This window comes from Rana temporaria, chromosome 3, assembly GCF_905171775.1.
Source record: "Rana temporaria chromosome 3, aRanTem1.1, whole genome shotgun sequence".
Classification (NCBI taxonomy): Eukaryota; Metazoa; Chordata; class Amphibia; order Anura; family Ranidae; genus Rana; species Rana temporaria.
Window position 1 is genome coordinate 72,177,964 of NC_053491.1, and position 14,196 is coordinate 72,192,159.

The 14,196-nt window shown below is 38.9% G+C and overlaps 1 protein-coding gene across 1 annotated transcript in view; it reads right to left on the reverse strand.

The window, feature by feature from the left end:
* ZNF280D (zinc finger protein 280D) overlaps window positions 1-14,196 on the reverse strand; it is an 89,161-nt gene that overhangs the window by 45,124 nt on the left and 29,841 nt on the right. Inside the window, exons 6-10 of the mRNA XM_040341549.1 lie at window positions 11,918-12,127; window positions 11,474-11,674; window positions 10,097-10,215; window positions 8,202-8,431; window positions 1,601-1,758 (exon numbers count right to left, since the gene is read on the reverse strand). Coding sequence (XP_040197483.1) covers window positions 1,601-1,758; window positions 8,202-8,431; window positions 10,097-10,215; window positions 11,474-11,674; window positions 11,918-12,127 — 918 coding nt within the window. The remainder of the gene's footprint in view (window positions 1-1,600; window positions 1,759-8,201; window positions 8,432-10,096; window positions 10,216-11,473; window positions 11,675-11,917; window positions 12,128-14,196) is intronic.

Here is a 14,196-nt window from a genome sequence, read left to right on the forward strand (position 1 = left end):
CTCATTGTGTCTAGGGGAATCGGCTATTTTTTTTAAAATCGAAGCTGTACTTACCGTTTTAGAAAGCGATCTTCTCCGCCGCTTTCTGGGTATGGTCTTCGGGACTGGGCGTTCCTATTTTGATTGACAGTCTTCCGACGGTCGCATCCATCGCGTCACGAATAGCCGAAAGAAGCCGAACGTTGGTGTGGCTCTATACGGCGCCTGCGCACCGACGTTCGGCTACTTTCAGAAAATCGTGACGCGATGGATGTGACCGTCGGAAGACTGTTAATCAAAATAGGAACGCCCAGTCCCGCAGCCCATACCCGGAAGCGGCGGAGAAGATCGTTCTCTAAAACGGTAAGTACAGCTTCGATTTAAAAAAAAACTAGCCGATTCCCCTAGACAAAATGAGCATGAATCTAAGGTTAAAAATTAACATTTGTGGGTGAACCTCCACTTTAAATGCAAAAAAATAAAAATAAAAAAATGCACACTTTTGCATTGTGGATGTATTTAAAACTAAAAGTACTAAGTTATTTGTATGGAAATTTCAATAAAAATTCTTTAATGTTAAAAAAAAAAGGTACTAAATTGTCTTACAGTTTATATTTTTTTACTTTTCCCCAGACCAAAAAGAAAACTCCTACTCCTTGCATGAGTGTGCAATTGTCATCCCTACAGCTCTGCAGTCAGCAGGGGGGGCAAGTTAGACCATTTTGCAAAAACCACCGCTCTCACACAGCTCAGAGGTCTTTAGCTGCACATGCCTTCCAGGACCAAGAGTTTTCTGCTGGGGTTGGGAAAACATAAACAATTACAATTAATTAGGTTTTTGATCCAACCTGGCTTAGTTTTTTATACTTTAGGCTTGATTCACACCTATGCATTTTTAGTGCTTTTTGCATATTTGCACTACTGCCCATTTAACATGGTTTCCTATGCAACATGTTCTGTAGAGCAAATCTGTAAAATGCAAAAAGCACTAAAAATGCATAGGTGTTAATCCAGCCTTATAGGTAAAATACAATTTAACATGATTCTGCTGCTTTTCCAGATTTGGGTAAAAATGCATAGGCATTAATGTTTCTTTTAAAAACTATGTAATAAAAGCATTTGACTGAACTGACACTTTTCTAGCTTTAGCCTAGGTTCACACTGACAACGGGTTTCTGCGCAGATGTCTATTAAAATCGCACCCCAAAGTCGCCAAACGTAGTACAGAAACTACTTTTAGGAATTGGCGCAGCGCCGCACGATCAAGCTAGGTGCCATTGCGGCAATAGCCACCGATTTGCCATGCGATTTGCCATGTCATAATAGCTTCAACTCTTCTGCCAAATTGCTGAACCAGGGCTTAAACCACCCAAAAAAAAAAAAAAGCTATTCCATTGACATTTAGATTTTTTTACAGGGTTTTTTACACACTATGGCTCTTTCAAAATAAAGGAACAAGCTGACAACAATTTGCAGATTTGTGTTAAGTGGAACATTAGGTGCATTACAACTTCTGCTGAGCATGAAATTAAATTTACTCTTGCCAGCTTTACCAACGATACTTTCACCAATATATGAATCACACAGATCTATAACACAGAGTAGAGCCCTCTGATCTTACTTGTGGATTCATAGAGCGTGTGTGAACTTTCAATGTGGCACTGCAGCTGAAAGGGAGTTGGAAACTGGCGATAACAGTGGTGGCAGGTTGTGTGGTTTTCCCAACTTTCTGTACTTTGCTTCTCAAGTTCCAAGTGATGCTTCATGTGGTTCATGAACCTAAACAAGAAAATAACAACAAGCAAAAATATTGAAACGGCAAATAAAATAACTAAGCAAGGGGAAAAAAAAATCTGCATTATAAGCCTAATTTAAAATAGCTAGTGCTTTATTTTTAATGAGTAACTTATAGTTTTACTCCATCTTGAAATATTTTGGTGTTATTAGCTTACAAGAGCACAATATGAAAAATAATCCCCCGCATGAACACTGCTACTTAAAGGGGTTGTAAAGGAAAAACATGTTTTCCCTAAATAGCTTCCTTTACCTTAGTGCAGTCCTCCTTCACTTACCTCATCCTTCCATTTTGCTTATAAATGTCCTCATTTCTTCTGAGAAATCCTCACTTCCTGTTCTTCTGTCTGTAACTACACACAGTAATGCAAGGCTTTCTCCCTGGTGTGGAGTGGCGTGTTCGCCCCCTCCCTTGGACTACGGGAGAGTCAGGACGCCCACTAACACACGCTCCTTTCTCTATCTGCAACGTAGAGAGCGTCCTGACTCTCCTGTATTAAAATTCAGAAAAGTGTACACCACACACAGGATGGACTGCGGGTGTCTGTGGTAGTGCAGTGCCACGTCCTAAATACGTTGGAATAGCAATTGTTAGAGGAGGACAAAAATGGACTTTGTAGGCACCAATTATAAAAATATGAATACGTTTATTGATACAATTCCCATAGGGGTTATTGGACCAACATTACAGTAAATACATATAAAAACATTAAAACAAGAGGATTAACACAGAAACTACTGTATTGAACAGCAAAAAGTCAAAATTATCCAATAATGATCCAGAAGAGGCATCAAAAAATCTCAGAAGAGATATGATGACTATGGCCCTACTCGCATGCTCCGTGATACGGTGCTTTATTGCACATGTTATATATGTTCTGTTAAAAATATATGATGAATAGGTATATACCAATGTACAAGCATAAACCAATAATAGTCTGTTCTTTTCTTAGAAATATTATTAGCTCCCGAAGAAGCGGTCTCCGCGAAACATGTCGAGCTTGGTTGTGATCTACTATGTATGATAGTCATCATATCTCTTCTGAGATTTTTTCTTGTACAAAGAGTTTTATTGAAAACACATCAACAGAAAAAATAATACAAAAGAAAAAGCAGTGGTGGACACACCATGAGCTATCATATAAAGAGCTGGAGGCGTCAGAAAAGTTAGTCCGTAGACCCGAGATTGATCCAGCTCCTAGGAATCCAAAGGCGAACCCAGAAGACCAGCAAAAGAATGTCCCAATCTCAAGTAGCCTGCTAAATCGACCTAATGCTGGTTTAGGTAACATACCGGTTAACACACCGGAGTAAATGTAGAACTTAAAAGCGAAATGGCTATTCAATACACTACATTACAAAAAGGAAAAATAAATTCAAAAAGGCACATAGCAGAGGATAGCATTATCCAAAATGTAAAATAAACAATGCATCATGTGTCCAAGACCAACAGGACCAAGCCTGTGGGCCCAAGCCACAAAGAACGAAGAAAGGAAAGATGAGAAGAAAGAGAACCAGCTAGAAGAGTAGCACGAACAAATAGCATTGAAAAGAAAGAGAGAAAAAAAGAAAAATAAGGAGAAAATGAAATAGAAGAAAAGGGTCCACGGGGTGGGGGGAACAGAGGCTCATCAAAGAGAAAGTAGCGTTGGGTCAAATCGTGAAGGGTGGTTGTAAGCCACCCAGGGTTGCCACACCCGGAGGAATTTATCGTGGGTACCCGCTAACACAGCAGTAAGTTTCTCATTAACCATAATATCATCTCTTCTGAGATTTTTTGATGCCTCTTCTGGATCATTATTGGATAATTTTGACTTTTTGCTGTTCAATACAGTCGTTTCTGTGTTAATCCTCTTGTTTTAATGTTTTTATATGTATTTACTGTAATGTTGGTCCAATAACCCCTATGGGAATTGTATCAAAACACGTATTCATATTTTTATAATTGGTGCCTACAAAGTCCATTTTTTGTCCTCCTCTAACAATTGCTATTCTGACTCTCCAGTAGTCCAAGGGAGGGAGCGAGCACAACACTCCACACCAGGGAGAAAGCCTTGCATTACTGTGTGGAGTTACAGACAGAAGAACAGGAAGTGAGGATTTCTCAGAATAAAAATAAGGACATTTAGGCTTCATTTCCATGAACGTTTTTGGACGTTTTTACAGCCACTTTTCTGAGCTTTTTTTGCAGCTTAAAAACGGCTCTCCATGTTTAGTCTATGGCCTCATGCCCACCATGACGTTTTTGAGCTGTAGATGGCTGAGACGTTTTTAAGCTGCAAAAAAAAAAAAAAAAAAACAGGACCAGTGCGTTCTGAAGCTCCAGCCTTAGAGCTGTAAAAACGCCAGACGTTAAAAAATGCTCAAAAACACAAAAAAAAACACGCAAAAACGCTACCGCTGCATTTTTGAACTCCAGCTAAAAAAAAATAAAATAAAAATAAAATAAAAAATGGACAGGCGTTTTTAAGCTGTAAAAATGGCTAAAAAAAGACGCTGTAAAAACGTCCATGGAAATTAAGCCTTAAAAGCAAAATCGAAGGATGAGGTAAGTGAAGGCGGACTGCACTAAGGTAAAGGAAGCCATTTAGGAAAAAAAATTGTTCCTTTACAACCCCTTTAAGTACACTGCAAGCATAGTATGCCTGACAGATTCAGGCGTTTGTCTTACAATGAAAAACTGTGGGATGCATTTTGTTATTTTATGAACTATAAGAAGAAATGAATTACAAATTAAATAACACACTTCCTGTTCTATGTTGAAGCGCCGGAAGATTTTACCCCCTTCATTACCAGGCAATTTTTTGCTATTCGGCACTGCGCTAATTTAACTGGTGATTATGCGGTCATGCAACACTGTACCTAAACAAAAGCTTTATTTTGGTGGGATTTGATCTCCACTGGGCTTTTTTTTTTTTGCCATATAAACAAAATAAAAAAAGTTAAATATATATTTTTTTTACTTTACATATCCAATAAAAACATTTTTTTTTAGCCAATATGTATTCTGCTACATATTTTTGATAAAAATCCCAATAAGTGTATATTGATTGGGTTACATGAAAGTTATAGGACCTACAAACTATAATATATATATATATATATATATATATATATATATAGGGTAGATCCACGTACAACGGCGCATTATTGGGCTGGGCGTAGCGTATCTAAGATACACTACGCCGCTGTAACTTACTTTTTTTGTTTAGAATCCTCAACGAATTTGCGCCGTAAGTTACGGTGGCGTAGTGTATCTCTTGCGGCGTAAGGGCGCGGAATTCAAATGGATGTAATGGGGGCGTGTTTTATGTAAATACATTGTGACCCGACGTATACAACGTTTTTTTTTAACTGCGCATGCGCCGTCCCTGGGGGTATCCCAGTGCGCATGCTCGAAATTTAACCGGAACAAGCCAATGCTTACGACGGTGACGTCATTCTACGCAAATTCCTATTCGCGAACGACTTACGCAAACGACGTAAAAAATTAAAAAATTTTACGCGTGAACGACGGCCATACTTAACATTGAGTATACGCCACCATATAGCAGCTTTAACTATATGCCGGAAAAGGCCGAACGAAAACGACGTAAAAAAATGCGCCGGACCGGCATACGTTCGTGGATCGCCGTAACTAGCTAATTTTCATACTCGCCGCGGATTTCGACGGCAATTGCAGCTTAGATCCGACGGCATACTAAGACGTACGCCTGTCGGATCGATCCCAGATGCCGTTGTATCTTGTTTTGTGGATACAAAACAAAAATACGACGTGGGAAATTTAAAATTTAAAATCAGTAGATACGCCGGCGTAATCCTTTTGTGGATCTACCCCATAATATATATGCAAAAAACGCAAAAACTACTCTGGCAGCAAAAAGGTTAAATGTTGATCTGTCAAAAAGAAAGCAATTCACAAATCTGCCTTAACAGGCAAACTAGAAAAAAAACTATTTATAAATACAGATTCTGTCATTGAAATGTATCGGTTGCCACTTATTAAATATGATTTCAGCAAGAGCAAGGCTGCAACTCAACACATTTTCAAGAATAACAGTTCTTGACTACATACATTAGTTTCCTGCTGTTTACAAGATAAATTGCCCGAGCTTCAACCTGTGTGGTTGTAAGTGTATGTAATCGTGATTTTAAAGCCTGCAATTACAACAGACTTTGTTTTCCTTAATGATTTGAAATAAGGCAAGTCTGTTCATTTCAACTTGCAAACGATGCCCTTTGTAGACTTGAGCCATTTTTCAGCTGCACATTTTGCTATTTCAGCTTCTCCTTCAGGTTCTTTTGTGGAAGTGCCATGACCTTCGCTGCCAGGCAGAGGTCCTTAAACAAACTATTGTGCCTAATAAAGAAGATCCACATTTCCTTTTTGCTGATTTGGAAACTAGAAGTTATTCAATCAAAGCAACATCTAATAGCAGCCCTTACCACAGGCAAAAATACAATTATTCATGTGTATCCCCATAAGACAATGCCGCTGAATACTGGGATACAATATAATTAATTTAATAGCTTAGAGCAGAGTAAGTGACTTGATCCTGGTGTTGCGCTGCTTGAAGAGAATTTATATAATATGATACAGAAGTTTATGACACACAGCACTAACCAAGAACAGGATAGTCAGAGTGTGGCTTATATAAGTTTTCTTTCCAGGAAAACCGCTTTACTGTAATAAAGTACGGTAAATACAAAAAAAAAATGTATAAACATGAACCCCATACCACAAAATATCAGATGGTACTTTCCAGGGCTCGAAAAACATCAGGCACCAGGTCGCCATGGCGACAACAAGTTTCGTCCTGGTGCCTGGGTAGCCGCCAAAATGCTACCCACACCCCGCGGGCGCCCAAGCTATGTACATAGCGAGTGCCGCCGGGTGAAGGGGATAGGGGGGAGGAGAGCATGACATCACTTCTGGGTCCCCATTGACAGTTTCCCCCAGCCATCATGGCCGTGAAAGAATGTAACACACTGCGATGTGCACTGCATTACATTCAGTGGAGCACAGAGGAGACATGTAGAGTCTTTTAGACCCTGCGTGTTTTATTAAGCCTAGGTTCACACTGATGCGGGTTTGAAATCGTGCGAGTTCAGCTGAATCAGCAGATCTCAAAACAAAAATGCAGTCTGACTTCGGGGGGGGGGGGGGGCAATTTGACAGACATCTGTGTGAGTTTATGCACAGCTGTATATTCAAATCGCCCCCCAAAGTCGCCAAAAGTAGCACAGAAACTATTTTTGGGAATCTGTGCCATTGCCGGAAATAGCGCTGATTTAGCATGCGATTTCACATGTCAAATCGCAGCCAAATCGGCCCAATGTGAACCTGGACTAAAGAGAACCTGTCACCATAAAAAATACAATCATCACATAGGGGACTTTATGTGATAGCAAACAAATATATATATATATATTTTTTATCTGTAAAAAAAAAATGTACGTTATACTCAAGCACACAAGGTAAAACATTTTAACCCCCCTCCCACACATATATGCACGCGACGGGGAGCCTACGTCTGACAATGTACATTGCGATACACATGTTACATATCAACGTGCATACCTGAATGAGAACAATAATTCTAGCACCAAACTTCCTTTGTAACTCTAAACTGATGACTCTTGAGGGCTTTTAATAAGTTGCCTACGGAAAATAAAGGGTTGGGTATCTACTTGGTGCAACCTCAGCTTTTATATTTTACCAAAAAAATTGGGTAATTTATTGCGATATTGTGCCCCCTAAAATTAACTTTTAATGTGTTTTTTTTTTTCTTTTACTGAAATGTTGTTTCCTAGACCTTTGCAGTAATATCGTGCAAAATAAAAAATTGGAACTACCATTTTTTATTCTCTAGGGTGTCTGCTTTCAGAAAATATATAATGTTTGGGGGTTTTAGGTAATCTTTTTTAAACGTGTGCAAAAAATGCAAAAACAGCTGAGCTGTGAAAGAATTAAAAGACACGTTTACCTTTAGGAATATGTTACGGGTTCCACCCGAAAGATTTGTTATTTTAAAAAAACTGGCTCCTAACTTTTTTAGCTGGCTCCTAGATTCAAAGCAAATTTGTCAAGCCCTGGTGTTTTCATTTCTAAAGATACAAATATCCCTCACCCACCATAATGATTTATAGCTTTTGGCAATAGGTAACAGGATGATTAGCGAGGACATTCTCCAAGTAAGAACTCAGGCCACAGGCTGACTCATTTAATGTGTGAATATAGCATCAAGCAAAATTCTACAGTGAAAGGTCAAAGAGTCAGGAAGAAACTGGGCATATATCCTGAATCTACAGGCAATATGAAAAACCTCTTTTAGTTTCAAGAAACACAAAAATATAACATTTCTCCACTGTTGTTAAAAAGAACACTATTATACGGCAACAACATTTTTCTAAATGTGTTTACATACCTTATATTGTTTTTGAGAACTTTTTGACAGCTGAAACATTTGAAAGTTGTGTTTGTCTTCTGGTCTTGTTGTACCAGCAGAGGGTCCCCAGAATGCTTTCCATAATAAAATTCACTGACCAGCATGATTAGTTTTCCTTTGTCATTCTCCTCTGTTATATTTTGTGGTCTTGAAAACTCTACATTTCCTATACCGGGGAAAAAAAGTTGCATCCTTTCTGGACAACAATACTGTAATCAAGAAAGAAGAGAATTGTTGTCATAAAATTACATGAATAAGAATTAGACTTTTTGCTTCATGCCAAGTCTTATTGCTCTACTTGATATGCAAAGTACAGTCATTAACATCAGGTGAGATACTAAGCCTTAGTTACACATTATAAAATGTGGAAGGAGCTATAGAAGTTCCCTAAACAATACAGGTTATTATACAACAAGCATGCCACAGGCTATTTATTTTTGTTTCCAACACGTCCACACAACTGGCTATGCTTTCATCTGAATTTGTATTTTTACTGCTTCTTAAAGTGGAGTTCCACCCTAAAAATGAACTTTCTATTAACAGCTTGCCTTTAATGTTAAAATTGTTAAAATGTTAATGTTAATGTTAAAATTAAAAACATTTTTTTTACTCACGTCTATCTGGCTGTAACTAGGCAGTTTTCGTAATCTGCCTAGTTCCTGGTCCTAGGTTGTTCAACTTCATGTTCTAAGACCCCATTAACTCCTAAGAAATGATGACACTCATTTCCCAAGAGACTCTGGGCATTACTGTGCCTAAAAATCGCCCAGCATGCACCTCTCCCTGAAAACCAGGAAGAAAAAGGAACTGGGCTTCACATGCCCACACTTATGCTGGATACGGCCACAACATGAGCTGGAGGATATAAGGCAAGTGTTTGCAATTATTTCTGGAACGATTGGGGAGCTATTAATATGTTTTAGGGACGATCTAATTTGATTAATTTTAGCTTGAAAAAAAAAAAAAATGTATGCTCGGAACCTTACTTTAACCACTTCAGCTCCAGAAGGTTATACCCCCTACACGACCAGCCCATTTTCTTGCTATTCGGCACTGCGCCACTTCAACTGACAATTGCTTGGTCATGCAATGCTGTACTCAAACAAAGTTTATAGAAATTTTATCACACAAATAGAGCTTTCTTTTGGTGGTATTTGATGACCTCTGTGGTTTTTACTTTTTATCAAACAAAAAAAAAAAGACCGACAATTTTGGGAAAAAAAAGAAGCTATAAAACATATCCTTTAAAAAAAATAAAAAATCTCACAATAAATTTTGTCTAAAATGCATTCTGCTACAAATCTTACAATAAGTGTATATTTATAGGTTTGCGTGAAAGTCATAGCAACTGCAAACTATGGGATATACACCGGAATATTTATTTATTTATTCTAGTAATGGCGGCGATCAGCGACTTATCTGAGGACTGTGATAGTGTGGTGGACAATCTGACACTAACTGACGCTTGGGGGATCTAAGTGCCACTGACATCACCAGTGCTATTATTACAGTGATCAGTGCTAATAATATGCCCGTCACTGTACCAATGACTCTGGGCAGGAAGGGGTTAACATCTAAAGGTGTTCAAGGGGTTAAATATGTGCCTATTAAGTGTTTATGTGTACTGTGTGCTGCTTTTACTTGGGATCTACCAGTAGTTGTTTTCATTCCCTGTTTAGGAGAATAGTAAGTGATTAAATCATCTGCTGCATATGCTTAAAATACTGAGGGTTTAATATCACTTTAACACCAACTTCACTAATCTCTGAATATTTTCCAACCTTCTCACTTCTGTTACTATATTTGTGATGGGCTACATTCTTGTAAACTGCACATTTACAACAGTAAACAGACAAATGATTAGTCCTTATTACCCTCATATGGTTCTTCATGGGTTCCAAAAGGTTGAAATGTATATTGCATTTCGGACAAGCTCGAGGAAAAGGCATTCCATTTTTTGTTGGAGTTGTTCCTGAACCGGGGCCTGCATTAGCTTTTTAAAAAAAAAAAAAAAAAGGAACCCATTAATCCAGAGTTCTAGCGGATGCTCTCAAATTTATTATATACAGTGCTTTGAAAAAAATATTTAAATCCATTGAAATGTTCCACATTTTGTCATGTTATAACCAAAAGCATAAATGTATTTTATGTGATAGACCAACACAAAGTGGCCTATAATAGTGAAATGGGAAGTAAAATGATAAATGGTTTTCAAAATGTTTACAAATAAATAAATATGTGAAAAGTATGGGGTACATTTGCATTCAGCCCCTCAATACTTTGAAGAACCACCTTTTACTGCAACTACAGCTGCAAGTCTTTTTGGGGGATGTCTATACCAGCTTTATACATTTAGAGAGAGTGACATTTTTGTTACCGATATTGCTTCAAAGGGTTGAACCAGGGTGATGCCTGCAGCTGCTGTTTTTTAAAGCAGTTGCTCGGCTGTTATTACAAGGAGTGAGAGACGTCCCTCCCGCCCAGGTCTCCCATCCCACGAGGAGGCCAGAACAACGATCTGAACAAAGCAGATGGGGTTTATTTGGGTCTCGGGTCTAGTAACCCGAAAGCGATGTCATGACATCACTTCCGGATTACTGGCATCCTAAAGGCGCCAGTTTTAAAAAATAGAAAGTATTCAAAAACGCAGATCTTGAAGACTTTTAAGTGCAGTGGAGGGGTTTGGGGTCTTATAGGTCTTCTCTGATTAATGCTTTCCTTTGCTGTCCTGTCAGTTTAGGTGGACGACCATGTCTTGGTAGGTTTGCAGTTGAGCCATACTCTTTCCATTTTCAGATGATGGATTGAACAGTGCTACGTGAGAGGTTTAAAGCTTGGGATATTTTTTTAATAACCCAACCCTGCTTTAACCTTCTCCACAACTTTCTCCCTCACCTGTCTGGTGTGTTCCTTGGCCTTTGTGATGCGGTTTGTTCACTAAGGTTCTCTAACAAACCTCCGGGGGCTTCACAGAACAGATGTATTTATACTGAGATTAAATTACGCACTCTATTTACTAATTAAGTGACTCCTGAAGACAATTGGTTTCACTAGATTTTAGTTATCAGAGTAAAGGGGGCTGAACACAAATGCACACCAAACTTTTAATTTCATTGTAACATGACAAAAAGTTGGAAAATTTCAAGTGGGTATGAATACTTTTTCAAGGCACTTTTAAACACACACACACACACACATATATATATATACACACACACACACACACAAGACATAATCAGATGGGTATTTACCTTTTGTGGGTGTATCCTGCAATGGAGTAGTTTGCTGTTGTCTCCCAGGCATAGACATAGGTACTGTGGGAGAAGCTCCAACAGGCCTTCTATCTGCTATATTTTCGTTCGTTTTTTGCTTTTTCGGTGGATCATCTGTGAGATCAATAGTATCTGATGGTCGTTTCCCAACTGGTGAATTTTCATTTCGACCTATGTTTGCTTTAAAGAGAAAAAAAAAAAAAAGGTTTATGTCTTGTACAGTACTTTCAGGAAGGACCACCTTGCCACATGCATGACACTATCCCATATTTACAGCCAATTGTCCCACATATTTATTTTCCTGTGTCTTATTTTATGTGTGTCGCCACTGCTAATACAAATTCCTCCAGTAGTTATGGGGAAGTGTGAAAATTCTTCAATTTACTGTACATCCTTTTGGAGATGTGGAAGGCATTCTTATACCTGAGGAGCTTTGTGTAAGGATAGTTTGTTGGGTTTTCTGGGAGTTCTGCAGTAAAGGCTGTTGAAGTACTGGTATTAGGTTGTTTTGCGGCATCGATGGGGTAGGAGGAGGAGACCTATAAATGAAAGTGGGTGTTGTCCTTGCTGGTGTAGAAACTGGGCGGATTTGGTGTAAGGGTTGTAGTGGTCGAATTAACGGAGTAGAATTTCCTGTAACAAACACAACACACTAGTTTTTACCATCAACAAAAAGGGAAATACATATATCAATATGGTAAGTTTGGAATGCTCTGTGTATATACTATTCTTGAGCCACAGCCATCCAACTGGACCTATTCAGTCAAGATAATCTTTTAACTAAGCTTAAAAGAAAAAAGGAAGAAATACATTTTGTCCAACAAAAGGAGGCATTTTATCAGACCAATTGTTAACTGCTCCTGTTTTTCATCAACTGACACTCTTCAATAATTAAAGTCCAAAATCCCAGTTTAAAAAAAATATTCTGTCAAAGCTGAAAAAAAGCTATTAAATTTACTGGTTTAATTTAAGGCATGCCGTGAATGAGAACTGTCACTGTCACTGTCGCCTGTGCTCTCAACTGAATTGTCAGCAGGCCAATACGACCACTTCCTTGGCTAAAAAAAATAGGAAGGTTTAGTTCCAAGACATAGACAGTAAAATATCTAGTAGGTGTTTTAACCGTGGTCTACTCTATCCAAAGATAAAAAAAAAAAAAAAAAAAATTCAGCTTCACTTTTATTACACACATGTAAATATTACATTTAAAGTGGTTGTAAAGTCACATTATGAACTTACTGGAATCCCCTCTGATTTATAAAGACAAAAAATACAGTGTGCATGGTTTTTGGAAATGATAATGCTCAATACCTTTTTTCACACCACCACTTTTTTCAAGCAGTGGCCCTTTGCATGCCTTTATCGGGCCCTTGGGACACTATTCTTTCTGCTGGTACAAGGAACTTGTCCTTCAACATCAACAATGGGGCATAATTTCTGTCACTTATACCAACAATAGGGCACTATTCTTCCCGCTGACACCAATGATGGAACATCATTCCTTCTACGTGCACCAACTATAGCTCCCACTGACACCAACAATGGGGCTTTATTTCCTCCAATGATGGGGCATTATTCCTTCCCCTGATATCAAAAATGGGGCAATATTACTCCAACTATAACACATGACGGGGAATTCTTTACTTCCATTTACACCAAGGCATTTTCTACTCCCATTGGCCACAGTCTGGCTTCTTACAGTCTGAAGGACAGTAAACTGGGCCTTTGTTCAGAAAGTTTGGAGATGCCTGCTTTAAAGAAACAGGGTAATTTTTTCCCCTGGAACTTTATGTTTACATGTCATAATCAGTATTTTTTGCTAAACAATTTTTTTTAAATCCACAAACATTATATACTTTTTTTAAAGCAGAGGCCCCAGAGAATAAATTGGTGGGTGTTGCAATTTATGTCATACGGTATTTGCGCAGAAGTTTTTTTAAATGCACTTTTTTTATTTTAATGCACAAAAACACAATATTTAACCCCTTTGTCTGGTAAAATTTAAAAGACGATGTTCCGTTGAGTATATAGATACTGAACATATCACATTTTAAAATTGCGCATGCCTGGGCAATGGTGAAAAAATGACTTACATTTTGCTATCCATACATGACGCTTTTAAAGCCTTCACAGGTTTCCACTTTAGATTTACAGAAAAAGTCTGGTGCTCAAATTACTACCTATGATTTGATGTTCACATTAATACCTTATGTGTGGGACAATCGCTGTTTGGATGCATGTGGGACCTTTGCGAGCGAGCACAAGGGGGTTGCTACTGCCGGCTGGTCGATCGGATTGAGAAAGCGGCAGCAGGCAGCGCGGAGGGATTGGATATGCGGGGTTGGCTTGCGGCCCGGTGTGAATGAGACCACTTATAAAAGTAATCCAGCTAGTTAGCTAGGACCCTGCGACAGAAGATCCTCTCGCAGTGGCAGGCGCCACGGAACATCTGCCACCAGATCCACGTACCAGGGACGGCGAGGCCAATCCGGAGCAATTTGGATTGTTGGTATCCCCTCGGCTTCCACTCTGACCTGGCCATGAACTGTGACACCTTCCGATTGAGTCGGGACGCCAGAAGATCCACGTCTGGAGTGCCCCATTTCAGACACAGACTCTGAAACACATCCGGGTGTAGCGACCATTCTCCTTGGTTTGGCGACTTAGGTAGTCCGCCTGCCAGTTCTGTACACCCGGAATGT